Source organism: Sinocyclocheilus rhinocerous, unplaced genomic scaffold (assembly GCF_001515625.1).
Source record: "Sinocyclocheilus rhinocerous isolate Xijiao unplaced genomic scaffold, SAMN03320098_v1.1 scaffold887, whole genome shotgun sequence".
NCBI classification, from domain to species: Eukaryota; Metazoa; Chordata; class Actinopteri; order Cypriniformes; family Cyprinidae; genus Sinocyclocheilus; species Sinocyclocheilus rhinocerous.
The window spans coordinates 1,182,590-1,206,021 of record NW_015634028.1 but is presented as its reverse complement, the minus strand read 5'-3'; the positions used below and the strand labels follow the sequence as shown (position 1 = coordinate 1,206,021).

The window sequence follows — 23,432 nt, the reverse complement described above, 5'->3', positions numbered from 1 at the left end:
ACCTGGCTTTTGTTTGCTGTAGCAGTTGGCAGCGCACTTCAGAAACCCTCCACCTTCCCCAGCTCCACCTGTATAGATCTGCTACGGGGTGATTCATGTATGCTATATGGGGGTTATTCATATGTGTTATGTGCAGCAGCAGTATTTCTTACATGCTCACAGCAGCATTTTGTAGATTATTGGCAGTAGCAAGTCTCTGTACTTGCTCTGCCGCAGCAGCAGCAGCATAGCAGATCTATTCCGCCAAGACCAAATACATTAACATTGTCATGTACATTAGCATGCCAATCCCTCCGAGAGTTTTCATGACAGAAATAAGGTTATTTCTCGCTCTCTTTTATTTTAACTATTTTTAATGAAATGACAGAATGTCATGATTCACAACCAAGCACTAGCTGAGTCTGTCAATGAACCGAGGGCAGGATAACACTTTCCATTACAGTGCCCATGTTACACATATTTTATGTAAATATTCAACAGTAATAATATTAACAAAGTTAAGCAGCTGTAGAAAGCAATGGTAGGTATGGATGTTTTGAAATATATGCCCCCCAAAATTAAAAATATGTCATCATTTACTCACACTCATGTCGTTGCAAACCTGTACGACTGTTTTCCCTCTATGGAACATAATAGAAGGTATTTTGAAGAATGTTAGCAACCAAACAGTTTTGGTTCCTATTGACTTCCATAGTATAGGCAAAAAAAAAAAAAAACAATGGAAGACAACGGGTACCAAAACTGTTTGATTACCAGCATTCTTCAAAATATCTTTTGTTATGTTTCACGGAAGATAGTCACACAGGTTTCAAGTTACAGGACCTAAATTAAGCTGAATAATAGCACTATTGTCTTTTTTAGAGATGCTTTACAGCTGAATTGTATTCATTTTGTAACTGAAGAACTTTACAACATTAATACTATTATTTTCTTGCTTATTACTGTGAAGTTGCTTTGAAACATTCTGTATTGTATAAAGTGTTATATAAATAAATTGACTTGACAGGTTTAGAACATCATGAGGGTAATTAAATGATGACAGAATTTTAATTTTGGGGTGAACTATCCCTTTAAAATTTTTCAACAATACTAACGTAAACATGTATAGAAAACAAAAGATTTGTTACAGTACATTGTCCATATTACACCTATTAGTACATCTGTAAACCAAACCCTCATCCTAACCATACAGTAAGTACATGTAGTTAATTAATATTACCCAGTACTGTAACAAGGACACTTGAAAAATTTAGTGTAACCCATAAACTCTATAAGTGGACAAAAGGCAGACCCTTACCTTGAGCAATTTACACCGGATCTGGGCTGAAACCATGTGGCTGTTGCGCAGATTTCCCACCCTGAACATCAGTGTGAGTTTGCCGTCGCGCATGGAGATGGCTGCGTTTTCACTAAACATCAGAGTCTCTGCCCTCTTCTTGGGTTGAGACATCTTGATAAACATGCAGCCTATTAAAAAGGCATCCACTATGGAGCCCAAGATGGACTGAAACAGGAAGAGAATGATTCCTTCTGGACATTTATCAGTGATGTATCTGTGGCCATATCCTATAGTGGCCTCTGTCTCAATGAAGAACAGGAAAGCAGAGGGAAAGTTATAGACGTTGGCCACGCATGGTGTGTACTTCTCATCGTGGGGTCGGTACAGGTCGCCTCTGATGTATGCGATGACCCACCACATCAAAGCCATGAATAACCAGGCTACTGTGTATGTGAGGATGAAGATGAAGAGGTTCCATCGCCATTTGAGGTCTACTAAAGTTGTGAATAAGTCTGAGAGATATCTGCTGGTCTCCCCACCCAGGTTTCCATGCTGGACGTTACATCGTCCATTCTTGTCGACAAATCGCTGTCGTTTCCTCCTCTTGTCTTTCTGATGGCTGGAAGATGTGGTGGTCACTACCTGATAGTCGCTTCCAAATTTTTTACGAAGAGCAGACATTTTATCCTGCAGAGACAGAAGTGAAGCTAACTTGACTGTCTGATATTTTAGCAGTGTATTAGACCTGTCATGACCTTTTCACTGAATGAAGATTTTATAAGTGAAAACAAAAGCATAAAAAAGACCAATGCTGGTTGTCATATGAATACGTTGTCACGTAGGCTTTATCTCAGTAATTAATGTAGCAACTTTTACTCAGAACTCAAATAAAAAATTTTCTCAAATAAAAAATTTTTTCTCTTGCTTTTTTTAAAAAAAAGAAAAAATTCCTAAATCATTACATTTTTGTAATTGCTGGTGGTTAAACAAGTTAACACAAAACACACTGGCTACATTTCAACAAAAGTCAACATTACAATGTAGATTTTAACTGAAAGGCTGATATGTCAGTTTTCACGTGTTTTATAGTAATATTAGATGAATAATTAGAATTTTGCCAACACAGTTGCTTTATAGGTTACACTTCATTTTAAGATGTCCCTGATATAGTGTAATTACACAAATAAGCAGTGCGTAAAAGATTACCAAACAAACTGTACTTACTAAAGGTTTAGGGTCAGGTTTGAGATTAATTGCTTTTAATTATGCATAATTTACATTTGTTACTATAGTAAGTATGAGCAAGGAGGACACTGTGAAATAAAGTGTTACAGTTTTAAATTGTGTTGGCTTTTTCCTCATTGGCATTTTTATTAATTTCCTTTGCTCAGTAATTACTTCATTGTGTACATTTTGCTGTAACACCATTAAGATTTTGTGGAAGATAGCTTTTGTACTTAAGACAAAGTGAAAGTTAAAGTGTTAATGGACAGCAGATTCTATGGTTATAGCTGTTATTAATGTACTGTATCTTGGCCAGTAACCGTGAAAATGTTCAATAGCTTTTTCTTTTTTTTTGTTCTTTTTTTTTTTGTAGTCAACACATATTGACTTTCAAAACTCAACCTACAGTACCCTGAGAAATAGTCAGCAAAAAATTGTGACGATATCCCCGGTCTAATGAAAATATAAAGAATAAGAAGAGAAGACAATAGTCTTACCTATATTTCACCATACGGGGATTTTTCCTCTGTTCTCATTACCTGCGTTCTTTCATTTCAGAATAAAGCGTAGTTTAAAGGAAAACAATCGTTCATTAGTTTTCTGAAACGGTGTAACGATATATGTTTCCTCGTTGGGGCTGAAAGCAGAGATGCAGGAAACTCTCCACAGGCGCTGTCCATCAGCTCGGGTGTTGAAACACACGGTCTGTCCTCACTCATCAGTTCATTTGAGTTTCACGAACCCGAGCTCAAAGTTGTGGATGATTTTCGTCAGTCTCATCACAGATGAACACAGCTGAGCGAATCCTTCCGTCCAGCGATTTGCGCAACAACTGATGTGTACAAAAACTAATCTAGATGCTTTCTCAACACCTGGAAGGTTTTTCTCCACCTCTGTCTGCTCAGCAGCAGAACATATGCAACTTAACTAGATTACATTGCTCGGAGCCTGTGTGTTAAAGCCAAATTGATGGTTATCAATTCCTCCGGACGCGCCTCAGACAGTCAGATTTACGGTATGTTTCCTTCCTAAACCCAAAGCTCGCTCGTTCCAGCGTTATCGAGCTCGTTTCAAGAGAATTAAATAAAAAATCCATCCATTTAATCCAGTACGTGTCCTTCGGACCCTCAGAGTGAGTGTGCGAGGCAGCTCTTTGTCTCTTCAGTTCTCCTGAGCGCTGAGCGTTTCTCTCGCCGCGTCTGAAGCTCCTCGCAGGATACTGAGGTGTGTATCATTCATCAAGGGAGGGCGGAACTTCACAATCACAATTCACGTCTGTTGGCTAAGGAAGTTATACTCACCAGGAATTTGACTTCAGCTATTCATGATATCACAAAAATCAATGTACCACATGTATTAGTAATATAGAAAATACAATGCAATACACAACACTGCATGCAGTACAATAGGATACAGTCCACATATGGGATGTATAGTGTTGTACAGAATGCAATAAACAATAATTACTAACTTAGTCCACAGATACTATTTAAACTGAACTGAGCTGGATTATGACATCACTGAATTCAATGATGAACTGCCTTTAACTGAAAAATGAGTGTTTACTATTGTCACTTTGCATTATTGACACACTATTTTCCTAATTAATGCTGTACAGTTGCTTTGACACAATCTGTATTGTTAAAAGCGCTATATAAATAAAGGTGACTTGACTTGACTTGACTAATTCAAAATAGACCCTTTCTTAAATACATGTTCCTGATCTTTGTGCATAATTCATCAATGCATGTTGTAGACATTGTTTTAGCTAAGTCTGTCTTCCCCTCATTGTGCACAGCACAGCAAATGATGGTTTCTGGTTACACAACAAAGCAAACACTGTAAGGTCCAAAACCTTTGAGTCAAACAGAAAATGCATGATTTACTGTCTGTTGTCAATTTGCTATAATCTTTCTTTTGTCAAGATCAAACACCTTGTTGTATATGTGTGTATCTATTTATAGCTTGTTTGGATGTCAAATGTAATTTACCCATCAAAGAAGAGTGATGACCAGCCACCTGCCTGGCATATCGCTGTAGTCTACCTGCCTAATTTGATTTGGGTTGACAGTCTGATTTACTGAGGCCTTGGGAGGATGTAGATGCACATTGAAAATTCTCAACACTTTCTCTAAACAGAAAAGCTCTTTGGATCATACCTAAGTGAGACAGTCAGCTGAAGTAATGTATTCTAGAAGTGAGTCATTTGCAAGTTTGTCTTGTGAAGGCATAAATAATATTGTGCATACATCATCCTGATTTATCAAGGCAGTAACAGCATATTTACACTCTAAAGCTGTTTTTCTGTTGGATGCGTGTGCGTGTGTGTGTGTGTGTGTGTGTGTGTGCGTGTATATGGCTTGTGTCACAAATCAAAAGATATTTTCCATTCCACTACACCTAGAAAAATGAGCAGCTCCTCCCATCATTCAAGGTTAAATAGTTTATTGATCTGTGTTTGTTAAAGCAAGACAGTTTCCTTTAAAACCACTGAAGCTGACTCAGAGATTTAAAGGTGAAGCTACTGGAAATAGTAATAACAGTAAATAATATGAGTGTTGTCTTTACACCAAAGAGCTCACAAAGATAAAGACTGATTTCTCTGATTTTCTCTCTTTTTAGATTCAGATCAGACAGATTCTATCTCTTTTTAGATTCAGAATAAAAAAGCCTCACTGACATGTCAGGTATTTTACCACAGGGAAATTATAACAAGGGTTATTGTTCAGTAACTAGAAGGTTTTAAGTCAAAAGTTCAATTACTCAAATGCTAGTTTTCTCTTGAAATGTTTCAGTATTAAACTATTAAAACGCCAAACCGGTCTTTCCCTTTGGCACAACCTGACCTGCATTTCCCTCAGCATGCCCCTTTTTGTTTCACCTTCGCCTTTTGTATGTTGTCTTTGTCTCTCCCTGCCACAGTATGCATTTATTTTGTGTATTTTAATGGTAATTTGAGCGACAAAATATGGTGACAAAACTTTTCAAACTGCTGTTACAAAACTGAATAATTTGCCCACCTTAGCAACAATATCAGTATACAAATAATTTACCTGAGTTATTAAACATGATTTTATGAGTGCAGATTACATTGATGTATTTACAATTGAAAAAGGTATTTGAAAACAAAATCCTTTTGTTGAAATTAGAGATTTGAGAGCTAATGAAACAGTTATGACCAGTTGTTTTTAATAACAATGCTTTATTCTAAATGCAGTAATATTTTTTTTTCTATAACACAATAATGCATCATATTCATTGCGTTGTAGGAAAACTAGCCTGCTGAAATATCAGTTTTTAAATCGATTTGTTAATTGTCTGTTGACATACTGTATCACACTTTTCCCAGAGTGTTTATGTATATATATTTTCCAAGCCAGTTTAGCACATTTTCTCAGTCTGCCCTTGAATGGATCAATATCAGTACAGAAGACAGCAGGAATAATTATTCATAACATTCTAATTAAAAAATACTGGTGTCTGCAATAAAAAAAAAAAAAATCATATTTTTGAATGTTTGAATGTGATGAAAAAAGTTGACACATCGTTTGTCACAAGAAGTGTCCACATGCACCACTATTAACATTTAGCGACTGTTGCGTTATTTAATGGGATCATTTCAGATATATCCGATTAGTATTCAGATTCTCCTGGCCTTTTCCTTTCCTTAAGAGATAATTAACTTTCCCATGGCCAGTCTTCTAAGTCTTAAATGTGGCGAGTTGGCGACATTTCGGCGTACGGAAGCGTCAGTGGTTAATAATGAGTTCCGGGTGAGAGCGGGTCAGTGTAACAGCTGCTCTTCCATTCCTTAATGAGCACAAGAGGTTCTGTTTGTCTTTAGTCTCTGGTAGACTCTAAACAAAAGAAATTCACACCGGTGCTGGAGCATTTTAAGATCAGAGTCGAGTCTGACGCCAGCAAGGTATTTCTGAGCCCCAGAGCGAAAAAGAGCAGAGTGACACAAGAGCATTAGCTATTGTTTCGTAAACAAGCTTTGTTCCAGACCCTTGTGAACTACACAAATGTACATAATTTTGAGGCTTCATTCTCATCAGATGCAAAGACTTTTTCAAAATGTAGCCTATACAGTATGATGTAATATTATTCTGTATTAATATTGAAAGTGTCATTAAGATGAGTTAAGTCTCATTACTACGGTGGCCGAGAAGTGCAAAGCAAATCACAATTCTGAAAACAAAATAACAAATTACAAACGCAAATGCAAGTCTAAAAAACAAAATTACGATTCAGAAAGCACAACAACAATTCAGAAAACATTATAACAAGTCAGAAAACACAATGACAAATTCGAAAACAAAATAACAAGTCAGTTGTGTTTTCTGACTTGTTATAATGTTTTCTGAATTGTCGTTGTGCTTTCTGAATTGTTATTTTGTTTTTTAGACTTGCATTTGCGTTTGAAATTTGTTATTTTGTTTTCAGAATTGTGATTTGCTTTGCACTTCTCGGCCACCGTACATTACAGATACATTTTTAATAAAGCAGCATGCTAACATCAAACTCCAAGTAATCCATGTAAAAAATTAAATGGATGCATTTGACTACTGTTTCAGAGTTTCATAATTTTAACAGTAAAAACCTGTTAATTGGTTAACGGCGGGGCACGTAGTCTCGGCTGCAGGGCGGTGTGCGCGTGGCGAAACACGCACGCCAACTGTCATTGGCTTGTTTAGTTTACACTCGAAGGTGATTGGGCTCTCGGGCGAGATCCCAATTCGTCAGTCACGACTGACGTAACGTCTCCGTTCCCTCCTTCAGGGAACGAGGGTTACACAAGTAACCTAGACGTTCCCTTTTCTATACAATGAACAACTGTATTAGATCTACTGTGACATTTCATGTAATTTTACAGTAAAATACAGTTAAATAAGTGAAAGTGAGAAGTGGAAGTGAAAAAGAACAATACATATTTTAATTTACAGCGAACAATCGTAAATTGACAATCCCCGAATTCTCTGTGTGACATCTGACATTTGACAATTGAAATTGAATAAACTTTGCTTTCTTCTCTTATTATTTTTATTGTTATTATTATTTTATCAGTTTTGTACATTAGGTTTTTATGTTACATTTATGTTGTTAAATTAATGTTTATTGCATTAGTTTAGTTTCATGTGTGTGCTACCATGGTGTTTTGTATTTGTGTGTATGACACTGTGCACCATCTATACATTAGTATTAAACCTCAGCATCAGCTTGTGGAAAAGCAATTGTGATGAACTTTATCATGTGATTATTTATTTCTTTTTTTTTAATTTTTGTACCACCTGTGTTTCTATGGTGATTGTTAGTATATTATAAAGGTAAATACAAAATAAATGAGTAATTTGGCATATTGACATTATTTCAGTTAATGAAATAGGCTTTATATTTTTATCTGTAAATGGTAAAGTTCTGGCAACCACAGATGCTTTGTTGTTGTTGTTTCATGGATTTTAGGTAGTAGACTAATGTAGGCAGTAGGCACCTCACTAGGGTTGGGAACATACTTTGTTTGCATTTTTTTTATTTATAATTTCTAGCTACTTTGTGGCAATGCGTCATACACAGCATAACATACTGTATACACACACACACACACACACACATACATTCACTCACTCAAAGTAAAACAAACACATCTCATTTCCTGGCAAGGCCTCCCATATTATCTTGATCTTTGTAATGCTCAAAAACAGTCAGTTACAAATGTAATTTAACCGCTCTTATCTCTGAGATTCGCTCTTAAGTGGCGCATAAGGACAGTCTGAACTGGAGCAGTCCCCTCTGAGCTCAGCAGCATATGGCGAGGAGCATCTTGCTATTTATGGCCAGCCTCCTGCAAGTGCTGTGACAGGGGACTCTTCCAGCACAGCTCCAGCACAGCTCCAGCAGAACAATTATTTTAATTGTGCAGATTATCTCCCATCAGTGAGGAGCAATTAATGCATTTTAAACTTCCGCTGTTAACACAGCAGCCAAAAAATCTTCCAGAGATGAGGGGGTGCACTGGGTGAAGAATGGTTTTTCGGTACAGACAAGCTTTGTAGATTATAAATTAGATTCTGTCAGAAATATGTTATGAAGTATTTGCCAGACAAGAAAAGATCATAAAAAAAAGACAGAATGATTTAGCTAAACAATGAAACAGAACTAGAACTGGTGCTTGTGCAAAACTCTGCACCACAATGCTAATATGTTTTCCAATTGGTCGTCATGTTGTTATGTGGCTGCTAAGGTGTTCTTAAGATGTGGTCACATTAGTGAAATTTTGCATGCAAAAACAGGTCCAGTGTCTATTGTCAACAGTGTAGCGATGTATGAAGCACAGTGCATGCATACGTCACTTTCCGTTGGTCAGCGTGGTGAACATAAACTAAATCTGCGTGTGGAACTTTTCCCTCCTCACACGGAACTCCTGATTGCTCAGATTCCTATTGGCATGACTGGATTTCCTCTGCAAAATGTTGCAGAGCAATGGTAAATGTGACCACACCTTTAGTGGTTGGAGGCCACCTCAAGTCTATCTGATATTCTAATCTCTAGATATGCTTGGATTCACTGCATGTATAAGGAAATGTTTCACCCACTGTATCATCCACCAGGAACAGCAACTAAACACTCTGCTTGTCAAGCCATGTAATTTGAGGGATCATTTATGTCAGTAGCAAACACCACTAATTAGGTCTCCACCACTCTGGGGCAGAACATTCTGATTGGCAACCCCAATTATATTTATTTCTGACTTCGATTTGCTATTTATTTCCGATCTTTGACAAATCCTATGAGAGCAATGACCCCTTATACCTCCTCTCTAAAACTGATACTCTGCTCTCCAGAGACCAGGGAAAGAGATTTGTGTAACCCATTTCATCAAAATAGTCAGGTTAAGGCCTGGTGGGGGATCTTGTATTTATCTTATTAATATAATCAGCAAGGAAAGGGAACACAAAATGACTGAGTTAAATTCTCTCGCAGCACTTCCATGCAGGGTCACTCAGCCAATCACTCCAGACAATCATCCTCTCGTTTCCCACCATGTGCCTTAATCACTCTCATCAGAGTTATTGCATGAGGTTGTTTGCCTCCATCGTGAGCTCAGAAAAGGTCTATTAGCGTCTTCTTTAGTGCCTCTCAAAACCTGGTGGGGTATTGTGAAATTAGTTATTTCACAGATATTGGAATCTGTTGTTCTGTTGTGAAGGTATTGATTACCAATAACAGGTTTCTGGGTCCCAATTTCTCATCTTCAGAGAGGAAATGCTGTAGAAAACCCATTTATGATCTTCTTCGAACCTTTATTGACTGTTTTGTTGATACCCTATCTATATGTTCTGTAATTTTGCGTAAAGTAAATGAGTAAATGATCCGACTATTTTCTGAGACACCTGTTGGTGAGTAAAATACACTGCATCCATAGTAAATCAGTAAGGAATAGATGCAGTTACGGTGTTTACATGTCTGTTTATTGTGATTAATTTGATAGATGTATTGCCTAAATCTCACAATAATCACATTATGATGGTGCATGTAAACATATTCATTGCAATGTGGCCTACCAGTGTCAGTTGCGTCACTTGAATCAGATGTGCGCTTCAGAACTCACTGGAAGTAATAAGTCATCCGGATTCTTTTCGGCTACTATATAGTAGAGTAGTATGCAATTTCGGATGCAGTCCAAAATTCAGTAGAAGTGTAACATGGCTTATTTTTCTGTTTTTACATTGCACAGCATTCACTATAGTGCCCAGGGGGAATTCACTAACAACACATTTGTGCTCACTGTCATTTATTTCCCATCTTTCATTTCTAAATATGTGAGGATATGCTGAATATATCAGATTAACACCATCTGGCATACTTTACTTGGACTGTACAGCTTCATCCTATTATAAAATTTTACATTGTACTATTATATATAAAAAATTGTAGCCACTGTTTTAATGAACTTACATTCTGTCTGGCTCCATTCTGGTTTGATAAATCAGTTCCTGATGGATAACATCAAATCCCTCAAAAAATCCAATATGTAAATACCTGGCTATGAAAACACTGCATAAGGAAATGACTCAGCAGTCTTCGTGAGATTCAAATTGGGCTACTCTTGGAGTAACAGCCTCACCGTGGTCCCTATCCACAGCTGTTATACTGCTTTTAGTGAGCAGTTTGTCTACCACAGTGCCCAAAGATCCACTGATGTTTGGTCTTTTTGGTAGACTGTGAACTGATACTCTCTGTGTGACAGTATTATATTCATTCAGAGCTCACAGAAATGCTAGTGCTCATTTTAAGTCTCATTTCCATATGGGAACAAGGGTATGTTTTTGCCACAGTGAGGATTTAGAGAATGTGTCCAGCTGTAATCACACTTCACTGTCGCTCAGGATCTGCCCTTCCCATAAGACTCACGCTTGTAACACCCACTAATTAAAATGCTTTTGTGCTCTGGAGCAACCGAACCACAAGCCCCCACCCCAATTAAAAGCAGCAACATTTCTGAGATGAGAGAGAGGAGAGAGAAGAGAGAGAGAGAGAGAGAGAGAGAGAGAGAGAGAGAGACTGACCTGCCTGGGCTTCTTTTACACTTTTACAATCATCTCAAATTTATGAAACCACAATACCTAAGGGAGATATACACAAACACACACACACACACACGCACACACACACTGTCCAACAGAAAAACAGCTTTAGAGTGTAAATATGCTGTTATATGCTGTTGTGACACACACACAAATAAATCACAAAATGTTCAGATGTTGTATTTTTAATCATGTCTCCCTCTGCCTTTCACTGTCTTTCTCTCTGGAGAAATTATCTCCAGCAGTTATTTTGCAGTGTTATTTAAAGAAACACAAAGCAAGTCTAAACATGAAGCGAAGGGTCTTATTAACCTGATTTAGAGAGGAGGTCTGTCAGTTTGTCTGCTGCTCTCACCTGCTTAATATGTTTTAAATGTCACGTCAGGTCACATCTGACACCATTTGCCAACTTCAGTAAAGGAAAATAAAGGACAATCGTGGTTTTTCATAGAAAAATAAGGAACAGAATAAGGGACACACACACACGTGTAAGTACATACAGTATGTACTGTAGTATATATGAAAATGCAAATTTTTCAATTAAAGAGAAATTATGCAATTAATATGGGCTGCTTTTGTTGCTTGACACTTCATTGGTCATTTTGTGTTTCAAGAATGAGGTCCAAGATTAAGAATACGCTGCATAAATATAAAATGTTTTTGTCTATTTAACAACATTACCTACAATAGTGAAAGACGACTTCCCTTATTGATCACGTCTTCCCTCAGGTAGATGAAAAGTTTCCTTGCGTGGCTGGATGTTGGACTCATGCAAAATAATCACGTTGTTTGCATTCGCCGGCAGAGGATGCAGCTTGGTCTTAAAGCCTTCCTCGAACGGGTATGTTCACAAATCAAACACTTGTCCAAAAAGAATTAATTCTCAACTTAGAGTTTGTTATTGGTATGGTCTAGGTGGTCATACGGCATATGCCTTAAATATGGGACAAATTGCTTTCCGTATTGCTTTCATATACGGAAAGCTTTTTGAATGCCTTAATCACGGGACGATTCCATATTATACAAACGGTTGGCAACCCTAGACACCAATAATATTGTCCATCCATTGAGCTGATATCGTGAACAAATTAATAGCGGATTCTCTTGGGGTCCCATTTTAATAGCTCCAAAAATAAATCTAACAAAGACATATCAAGTTGATATTCTTCAAGGCTTTTACTAATTTTAGGTCTTTAACTTGGAGAATAATGCAATACTGTTTTGGTCTCATAAGAGGCATTAACATTTATTCATTAAGCAGATGCTTTTATCAAAATATATGAAAATAACAACGTAGATAATGCTGTGATACTGAATTTCAGCAGTTTCAGTGCCAAAGCGAAATTGAAACTACTTAAAGGTGTGGTCCCATTAGTGAAATTGTCAAGCAAAAATGTCCATTGCCAATAGCAATGTAAGAAGTCACTTTTAAATCTAGTAGCTTTCTGTTGATCAACTTGGTAAATTCGAGTGACAAACTTGAACCCATTTTGAAATCTGCATAGGGAAAAACTTTTGCCTTTGCTTAAAATGCTTGATTGCTTAGATTCCTGTTGAAATGACTTGATATTGTCCTCGAAAATTTGCCGAACAATGGTAAATGGGACCACACCTCTGTGAAAATGCAGAAGAAAAGAGGGAAAATTAGTTTTTGAAAGTTATCAAAAGCTGAGATGGTCTCAGCAGATGATAGGTGAAGGCTGGAATGTTGTGATGATAGAAAGGTGCTGTGATAAAAAATAAAAAAAGCTGTGTGTTTTTACGTGGTGTTGGGTATATATGGAGATGAAGAGGGAGCCCAGCACTGAACCCTGAGGCACCCCAGTGGTTAGCTAATGTGACTTAGACACCTAACCTTCAGAAAACCTTAAAGGATTCAAACTAGCAAAGATGGCCAGTTCAGAGAGGGTGGACAGGAAGATGTGGTGTGTCGAAAGTAGCAGACATGTCTAGAATGATGAGGACAGATGATTTGAAATTAGCTCCGGTTGCAGAGTTTGAGTGACAGGCAGCAAGAAAAACATACATTATTAGTCCAGATTGGTTGGAATGTTTTTGTGTGTGTGTGTGTGTGTGTGTGTATTCTCGGGGGGAAAAATGTCCATTGCCAATAGCAATGTAAGAAGTCACTTTTAAACCTAGTAGCTTTCTGTTGATCAACTTGGTAAATTCGAGTGACAAACTTGAACCCATTTTGAAATCTGCATACTTAGGTCTATGTGTGCATCATGCAGCATTATGAATAATACATATGATGTTCCTGTACAGTCTTGTGTAGCCAGATCTTTGAGCAGACTTTATAAGGGTTAGTCTATAGCAGGGTTCCTCAAATCTGGTCCTGGAGGGCCTTACCTGTAATTTTCTAGGGATCCTGAAGACCTTGATGATCTTGCTCAGGTGTGTTTGATTAGGGTTGGAGCTAAACTCTGTAGGGCATTGGCCCTCCAGGGCCAGATTTGAGAAATCCTGGTCTATACTTATTCTGGTCAAGAACCAAAGACTTTGTTTTTCCATGGTGGTCCCCTCATGGTGTAATATATTTCAGATAAACCCACCTAAGCTTAAAAAAAATGTTGATGTCACTTTGCATGTCAGTCAAACAATCTCAAACTAAGCTGGATTAGACTTTACACAAAACAGGACAGAAGGCAAAGTGCTATACACATCCACTGCAATAAACGGTATGCAAATATATCTAACACAGTGCAGTGCTCAGTTAAAGTTTCAGAAATCCTGCTGATGATACCAGATATCCAATTGATTTGATTATGGACTTGAGCTGATTGATTCTGAACCTTTAAAGTTGGTAAAGAATGTTAAGAGAAATGGTGTTAAATGGTTAGTTCACCCAAAAATGAAAATTCTGTCATTAATTACTCACGTTCGTGTTGTTTGAAACCCCTTAAGACCTTCGTTCATCTTCGGAAAACAATTCGGAACAAAGGGCTCTCTGACCCTCCCATAGACAGCAAGGTAACTACCACGTTCAAGGTCCAGAAAAGTACAAAGATAATCGACAAAGTAGTCCGTTTGACATCAGTGGTTCAACTGTAAAGTTACGAAGCTACGAGAATACTTTTTTTGCGCAAAGAAAGCAAAAATAACGACTTGCTCAAGAGGGTGAGTAATTGATGACATCTTTTTAATTACAAAAAATGACAATTTTTGGGTGAACTAACCCTTTAAGTCTGGATACTCATGGTTAAGAGGTTTAATGCTGGGCTTCCATGATGAAAATGTTTTGGCAGAGGGGGATGTTCAACAGCACCAGATTAAAAATATGTGTCAGTGTCTTCTAAACAGCCTTCTGATTTTTTTAGGGAGCTTTTATATGGTGTGTGTTTGTGTGTGAGAGAGAGAGAGAGAGAGAGAGAGCTGTCACAGTGGAGTGTGTGTTCATCATTATGAATAGATTGGGGAATTTGATGTATGAGCACTGGTGCAATGAGTTAGTGAGTGTGTGCATATGTGTGTGTGCTCCAACAAGACGTTAAAGTGAAATCAGGTGGAAATAAGTGAAGACTGATTGTGGTCTCTATGTATATAGATAGCATTGTAGGTGTGTGTTATTGTTACTGAGAAGGCGTTCACTGTCCCCATGTTCTGGAGCGTAACACTGCACCCTATGAGGATCTACATAGGTTTACGATGATATCATCTATCTCTCTACATCAAATCTTCTCCATTAATGGCCCCATGCAACAGTTTGAAGAATACAATTTTCAAAATGTGTGTCCCTTTTTTAAATACGCAATAGCCTTTAGTTTATATACCATGCACAAAAGCAACACATACAAAAAGTAGGGGGTGGGAGATATTTTAGCTAAAACTAATTCCCTATATACACAAGAACCGACCCAAAACAGCTGTTATGTTAATAAGTTTAGCTGAATTACAGAAACACACAAATTACAGTTTAGTTTTGGTCAAACATGTATCTCTCCTCATTTCCGAAACCACTTACTGTACAGTAGATTATAAGGGTGTAAAAAAATATTCAAACCGATCTGAAAAACCATGATACACCACCCACGGTATGTACCACAATACTCTCATGGCGTACCGAACGACCCCTGCCCAAATAGTGAATCAAATAATAAATCAGCCCTAGTAGATAGATAATCTATGAAGATGATACATTACACAACAATGGTTTATTAGAGTTAACAGTTGTATTATATTAATCTATTAAACATGAGGTCAGTTGAGACTTAAAAAAATAAAGTACAGACAGTTAACATTAAAACCAGTACAAAGTCACACATTTTCAGTTTTTATGAAGTTAAAAAAATACAGAAAACTACAGACTGTAGCATGCATGTGATGATAATAATGTAGAATATCTCATATTAATAATTGAGTAGTCTTTCATAAGACTACTCTAAATTGTGTGCAGTTTTAATTAGTTTGAACTAAATTAATTCATTTTGTGAATGCATTAAACATATGCATGTTAAAATTATCAAATAACTAAGAGACAGATCACAAATCGTTATACCCCCATTCAAGAATTAATATTAATGTATTTTTTTTGTGCGTTAAACAGACATTGATAGAACACTGGCAGAACATGGTGGATGCATTAGATGTGTACATACAGTAGCAATGCATAGAGTTGAAAAGTTTTTAAATTTTTTTTTTTTTACATATTTGATATACACCAAGCAGTATCACTCACAATTTTTCCTCTGAAGTTTTTGGATTTCATCTTAGAAAAATATTTGCTTTAATATGTACATTAATCCTCAAAAAGGCCTAGTTCATAATTTGTATGGATGTGTGTCCATTGTCCAGGATCATCCATTAGTGACAGCTGTATTATGGAGATGATGAAGATGGGGCTGTGAATGATTTGTTTTAGCTTTATCTGTGAGATGCTGCTGCCTACGCTGTGCCCAACATTTTTATTCACAAATGATAGCACGTTGCCAAATTTAGACACAAAATAACACAGATGACAACATTTACTAGAAATGATTTAATAATAAAAATAAAATAAACACTTGATGGATAAATCACATGAATCACCAGGTCTTATTGTACAGAATTTTTGCATTAAACTTTTTTCCCCAAATTGTCCAATTTACTATGAAAATATACAAACTAAATTCAGATAAAGTAGATACAAAACATACTGTAGATAAATCCTACATAAACTAAAATCACATAAACTGATCTATGTGATATGATGAAATGCTTTCAAAATGAACTGCTGTTTAAACACACACACACACACACACACTATGTAAATGAATCCGCATGACTCACTAAAGTAGTGATGGGCACTTTTAACGCATTGCTTCATGAAGCTTCGAAACCTTTGCGAATCATTTGTTTCGAATCAGTGGATTGGAGCAGTAGTATCAAACTGTCAAAGTCACACGATTTCATTAAACGAGGCTTCATTATCTCTAAACTGTTTCAAAATGTTCAAAGATTTCAATGGTTCGCTATTGGGGGCGATTATCTCTGTGAACCTGTGTATCTTGCGAGAAATTTGTAAATTTGTAGACATTTTAATGAGACATTTGTGTAAATAAAAGGAAGAGTAGTGGTTAAAAGTCTCTTACTGGGCTGTTTAGACAAGCCCTAGCATAGGATAATTAATAAAAGAACATATAATGGTATTTGATTACGTTAATTGCATTTAATATATTATATTTTCAATAAAACATTTGGAATGGGTTTGTAAAAGCTGTTTTTATGCACGTTTCAGTCTGAGTTTTTGTTGCATTTACACAGTTTTGACCAGCAGGCGTCACTAGCATGATGTTTTGAGCGCTAAGAAACAGCAAATCATTTTGCGAAGCAATTGGTTCAAATGATTTGAAGCTTCGCCCATCTACCTTAAAGTTATGAATATGTTACAGTGATAAAGAGAAAATGTGAAAATAAAGAGTGTAACATGCTTGATAAGTTATTAAAAACACAATAAACTGTGAACAAGAAATTATTTCGGTACTCGTATGGCAGTCTGAAGCCCTGTCCACACGAACGCGGTTAGGTTGAGATTATATCGCCACCTGTTGGTTTGGCATGCTCTTGACAGTGCTTCATAGCATGCGTTTGCGTTTTCATGTGAACAGAGATTTTTTTTAAAAACAGAAGGAAAAACTCAGTTTATAAAAATCTAGTTCAACTGAATAACTTAGCATATTTAAATAATATAGTGTAGACTGTGCAGTTTATTATTTTACATTTGATGACTTTGCTTTGATGACTTTGCTTCATTTTTATTTTATTAGCCTACTGATTGATTGTTTACTTCAATAAAAGCTTGTGACATTTTTACTTATATTAGACTGGGTCAAAGAATGAAATGTATAATTTGCAAAGTATTGGAATTTACATGAATTTCCAAAACCTTCTGGTCACACTGTAAAATTCTATAGCTTCAAAATGACAGGGAACATACAATAATACATTTTATTTCTCTATTTCCAATTATGTGGTAAAGGATCTTGCATTTTTAAAGATTAATGAATAATTTTGGTTTGTGCTTTTTGCTCCATCATTACATTTAACCCCATTTTAACCCTGTTTAGCTGTTTGAGTCTGCAGAGAAGGCATTCAACACTGTCTCTGTAAGCATCGTGCCATCCAGAAGAACTCCAGAGACTGATAATGAAAGCTGCTGCCCTGCTGAGCCCAGACACCCTTCCAAAAAGCCTGGAGCCTGCGGGTGATTGCTCCTCAACAGCTCTGAATGAAGGTAATCAGTCACTGTCTCACACTGAGAGATAGGTGAGAATATGCACTGTTCTGCCTCTCCTCAACTGTAGACTACTGACTCTGACACTATTTTACAGTTCATGCAGCAGACAGCATGACGAATGGGGTGACCGCATGCGGTCTCAAGTTTGGTATGAATCACTGAGCATTTTGAGTTCATAATGAACAGCAGCTAGATAATAGTGTTTTAGAGCTCTCACAGAGCTCTCAGTCATTCCTGCTTTTCAATAGCACTTTACTGCAAAGTAGAACAGACTAAATTCATTTGCACTTATGCATATTCAGACCTGCCGAAAATTGTAATTGAAAATTGTAATTGGAAATTGTATTTTCAGAAAACAAGTAATAAAAATATTATTAAACCATTGATAAAAACGAGTCATCCACTTCCAGCTATTCTACCTGTATTGAAAACAGTCTGTTATGCTACTTTATATTGCAAACAGGTAGTTGTTATACTTTGGTTTGTAGCACAGATAGCTTTACCGTACATCTGTAGCAAAATAAGATGGATACAGTGATAATCTAGTGCACTGGACAGATGTTTGGAAATGTGTTAATGCTGTATGCTTGAGAGTAACACAATGTATTTGGTCACAGTAGGGTGGAGAAATGCACGGAGGTGAAGAAAATAATAAGCAGTCATATATGGAGCCGTTAGATTAGATATGTTTTTGCTACAATGGCAGTCAAAGGCTGTGTGGTTCTCAGAGATGGATGTAGTATCAGTGTGTGGGGGGTTACAGAGATCTCTGGGTGAGACGCTTTTATCTGTGTGCATCTGAGCAGGACACAGATAGCATCGCTCTAATGATGGATCGCATCAGCTGTGAGCTCCTCTCTAAAGTCAATAACACTCTTGCCTATTTTACCAAGAACATAAAACATACAGCATAACTCTATAATACAGGGGTGTTTGAAGAAGAGGTCAATCAAATACTGATCCTTGAGATCAGGACACCAAAGATGATTACATATACAACAAATTAGGACATCAACAACCTTTTGAAAAGTCTACTTTAAAATGATTCTGCCAAGTGTTTTGAAATGTAGTCTGTATATGGCTTTCATTTTTGGACAAGTATCAATGCAACATGTGAACTTGCATAAAAAAAATTAAAAAAAGCAAGTTATATTTTTAAGAGACTATATGATTTGCAAACAGTCACACTGCTCTTTTTTTTTTCACATGAAAACAAAATGACTTCCTGCATGCTGGTTACCGACTACACAACATTGACTTGTTTTGGTAGGCAAGAGCATTTCAAACATTATCAAAACTAAAACTTCTTATTAGAATAATAATTACAAAAAATCTAAATGGCTATATTAAACACGTATAAATATAAAATGCTAAACAAGTTGATATAAAATACAATTAAAACTAAAACATTACTGCAGAAAATGTGAATATTCAAAATATGTACATCATAAAAAAAAGTGTTTCCAAGCCATGATAATTCAGTACAATTCCATTTAATCCATTTAAAATAAGATTTGTAGATAAACAAAAAGTTAGATTCATATTTTTAAATGTGCATGAATGTGTGATATATTTGGCTGTCCACTCAGTAAACTGAATATGATGTTAATTGAATAAATGTTGTATCCTTTAGAAGATAGTGTGTAAAGTGTGTCCATGTGTAAAATCATACTGTACTGCCATCATTAATTTGCTAATGGTTGATGGAACGTGAAAAACACACATAAAGACACAAGCATTAATGAAGCGTTGGTGGCCGAACATATGCCGGAAAAAGAATGCAGATTAAAAATGCTGGATTGGCCATTCAAATTCAGGGTTTAGACAATAAAAGCCCCTCATTCTGTCTGTGCTGAGCGCAGCTGCTGTGAGAGCGTGCTAATGCAAAGGGTCCGTCTCCACAAGCCCGGGCCATGAAAGAAACCGCCCCTCCCATTTCTCTCAAAAGGTCAGCAATAATTGCTCCAATAAACACATGAAATCTGCCTTGAACTCACAGCACAGCCTGAGCTCCATAAACCAATTTCACATCAAAGGGCCTCACATTCAATAAATACTATAACCACAAAGCTATTTCACAATTTTTAAGAATAAATTCATTTGTGTGTGGTTCATTTTTAGGAAGCCATTTGTATTCTATGCGTCTTCCTTGAACTCACAGCACAGCCTGAGCTCCATAAACCAATTTCACATCAAAGGGTCTCACATTCAATAAATACTATAACCACAAAGCTATTTCACAATTTTTAAGAAATTAATTTGTGTGTGGTTCATTTTTAGGAAGCCATTTGTATTCTATGCGTCTTCCGATGACTTACTACTGATTAAGAGCAATTTTATTTTTTTAATAAAAATTATTCATCATTATACAATACATATAATTATAATTTTAATAAAGAACATGCAACTCTGTCCAGTGTTATCGTTTATATCATTTATATTATTTCAAGTAACATTTTTTAATACTTTTAGTTAACTATAATAACCCTGATTCTGCCTAAATCTAGTTTTGTTTTACTGAAATGTATTGAATCAGTATTTATTTTATTTTTTTCTAAATTCATGTGCACTGTAAATACACAAACCATTTTGAATGTAACAGTACTGGTGAAAAGAGAAACATCACAAGAGCAATATCACAAGTTACTTTCTTTCAGTTCTAATGTGTGATTTATTACAAAGCACACTTAATCTAGGTAATGAATCCAGAAATTATGAGGATATCTATGGGTCCCCAAGACTGATGGTCAGACACGACTGGGTGATGATGTGCAGGAAGGTGCGTTTCTGGTGCATCCCATGAAAACATGATGACAATAAACCAGGTATGAGTTTTGATGATAATGAGGTCAAAATGTGGCCCAGTCTTTTACATTTTAAATCATAGTTTTAATAGAAGTACACTTTAAAGAAGTACACTTGCTTTAGTATGTTAGTCAACACTTTAAAGTACTTGATTATAATTTAAATTATAATAATTTTAACTTTAGTGTGTTATTCAGTATTACATTTAAAACCTAAAACGTTGCTACCGTATTTTTAACGGTAAAATTCCGGCAACCACAGCTGCCGTTTTTTTACCGTAGATTTTTTTTTACAGTGTACTGTAAAGTGTTATCTCTATTTTAATACACTAAAAAATCATTAAAAAAAAAAAATTAAACATTTAAATGAATTCAGACTTTTGTTTTAATGAAAACACTACTTGAGCTGACATTGACAAAGCCTGATGATCCATGTTTACTTATTTATTTCCAGGTTTAAATTTGGCTTTTGAATCCCAGATTTTCAATGTGGTCTCAGACTCTGGGATCCCACTGTACAGTATATATACACACACAGAGGATCTAAACAAGGGGCACAAACTAATGGGGGTCACGGGAAAAAGGTTAGATGTTGAAATGTAAATGTAGAGCCAGAATGTCAGAAAATAAGTGTGGGTGTGTAGTTTGTGTTCATCTCGTAATGACAGAAATAAACTGTAATGATGCTGACTTAGGTGGAGCAGTGCTGCATTAATGTCTCCTTACCTTCTAAAATAGCTATTTAATTGGAAACAGTGCTAGAAACGCAGCAAATGACTCAATCTCGGTAAACCCAAATCATCCATTTTCACATGCAGTGTGAAAAACCTAAGAGATATTTTTAAAACAAATGCCTGTCTATCTGGTTGCCAGGTATGGATTAATGGGAAAAAGAATCATAATTTAATGGTGGGAGATTCTAGGATGCGAAATGATGTCAGTATCATCTTTCTTTATATTTTGATCATTAAGTCCTGCAGCACAAGCCTCCAAGCGGTAGAATAAATACAATGCCCTGCATTACAGACAGCTGAGAGGTGAAAACCAAACATTGGATATATGTTTGTGTCCAACATCAAAGCCACCGAGCGGACGGAGATCTATTTTTAGATGGCTTCTGATTTCTTGAGCCCCTTTGTGAATCAACACTAAAGTCCATTACGGCTCAAGTGTGATGTCCTCTTTTAAATCAAACGACTCATTTATTTGGAAATATGAGCAGCAGAATCGACCCGGCTGACAAAGAAGTGTAATCGGTTATATTAACAGAAATATCGATAGCACCAAAGATCTCTAAAGCTTCTTCTTTATTCAGCTGCAGTGTATGTCATACGTGTTTCTTGATATCTTGAGAATGCTGTAATGAATCTCAGATATTGATTATGTTATAGTCACTGAAAATCAATGTGTGGAGAGGCTGTTGTTAGGGGTGTATAGTAATATATTAAACTACAGGCCTGTATATGAATTTACGCAGTTGTGTTTTTAAACCACTCACAACGTGACTCGATTACAGTGGGAGTCTAGTTCACAAACACCACTACCAGAATATTCAAACAACACACAGCAAACACAATTCAGATGATCTTACCTTAAAATCATACTCCCATTTGCCAACATACTAAGATACGTACAGAAAGAACAGTTCATCAGTTTCCAAGGCCAGTAAGTGCACAGCATCTCAAATGCACAGTTCTGCACCAGGACGATCAATATCCAGAGAAGGAAGAAATATGAGATATTCCAAAAATAAAGAAGCACACAAAGTGGATACTAATGTGATATGCAGCACCATCTGGTGGTTACGAGCTAGCTGCAGGTCTAAAGTGATATGGGTAACACTTTATTTTTAAGGACTCATTCCCACTATTAACTAGCATGCATATTAGCATATTGGCTGCATATTAATGCATAATTCTGCATGACTACATTTTAGATCCCGTAATTCTACCCCACACCTAAGCTTAACAACTTAAACTTAACAATAAGCAGCAAATTAGGAGTTTATTGAGGCAAAAGTTGTAGTTAATAGATAGTGATGTCACAGTTATGTTTAGTTCGTTTCTTTATCATGGACTATTAGTTCGTATTCATTAATTCCTGTCTTCCTTTAGTTTTTCCAGCCACTCTTTACTTCCCATTGGTTACTGATTTGATTAGTGATTTCGGTGACACTTTATTTATGTCCTTGTTACACGTCACATGTACTTACTATTATAATAACAATCAATTATGCATAATTACATGTAAGTAAACCTAAGCCAAACCCTAATCTTAACCCTAACCATATAGTAAGTACATGTAGTTAATTAATATTACTCAGTACTTATATGTAGTGTACACTGTTACGAGTTTGGACTTTTGCTCATTAAATTATCTTCGTTTCTGAACCTTCGACTCTTCTTCATCTTTGGAACTTGCTAATACGTGACAAGTGAGAATTGTACCTTAAAATAAAGTGTGACCAAAGATTTATATAAATAATTCTTTGCATAAATAAGTGGCCGACTGTAATTGACGATTATGCGTCACATGGCCAATCAAGACATTGCAAGTTTGAATATGCAGAAGTAGATTTGAGACCAACAGCAGGAACTTCTGCTTTTGTTTGAAATGACATGAATGACGGAATTGTCATTTCTGGATGAATTATGCCTTTAAGGTCTTAGGCCACATCTTATCTTATAACCCATGTTTTCTGGAGTCGCTTGTCAAAAGGACATGTCATTTCTGACTTTTATCCAAAACAAATATAGGTTCAGTTCCCCTGGGACATCCTGAGGTTAAATGTCTACTGAGAGCCCATTCTGTGATCATTGTGGGGC

The 23,432-nt window shown here is 36.3% G+C and overlaps 2 protein-coding genes across 2 annotated transcripts in view; both read right to left on the bottom strand.

Annotated features, from left to right (window-relative positions):
• The window catches only part of kcnj3a (potassium inwardly rectifying channel subfamily J member 3a), a 50,470-nt gene extending 46,932 nt beyond the window's left edge, over nt 1–3,538 (bottom strand). The window contains exons 1-2 of the mRNA XM_016559103.1: nt 3,001–3,538; nt 1,298–1,966 (exon numbers count right to left, since the gene is read on the bottom strand). Of these exons, the coding sequence (XP_016414589.1) occupies nt 1,298–1,960 (663 nt within the window). The 5' untranslated portion in view covers nt 1,961–1,966; nt 3,001–3,538. The remainder of the gene's footprint in view (nt 1–1,297; nt 1,967–3,000) is intronic.
• A 16,989-nt stretch (nt 3,539–20,527) lies between these two features.
• galnt13 (polypeptide N-acetylgalactosaminyltransferase 13) overlaps nt 20,528–23,432 on the bottom strand; it is a 77,277-nt gene continuing 74,372 nt past the window's right edge. Inside the window, exons 12-13 of the mRNA XM_016559121.1 lie at nt 22,199–22,228; nt 20,528–20,590 (exon numbers count right to left, since the gene is read on the bottom strand). Coding sequence (XP_016414607.1) covers nt 20,528–20,590; nt 22,199–22,228 — 93 coding nt within the window. The remainder of the gene's footprint in view (nt 20,591–22,198; nt 22,229–23,432) is intronic.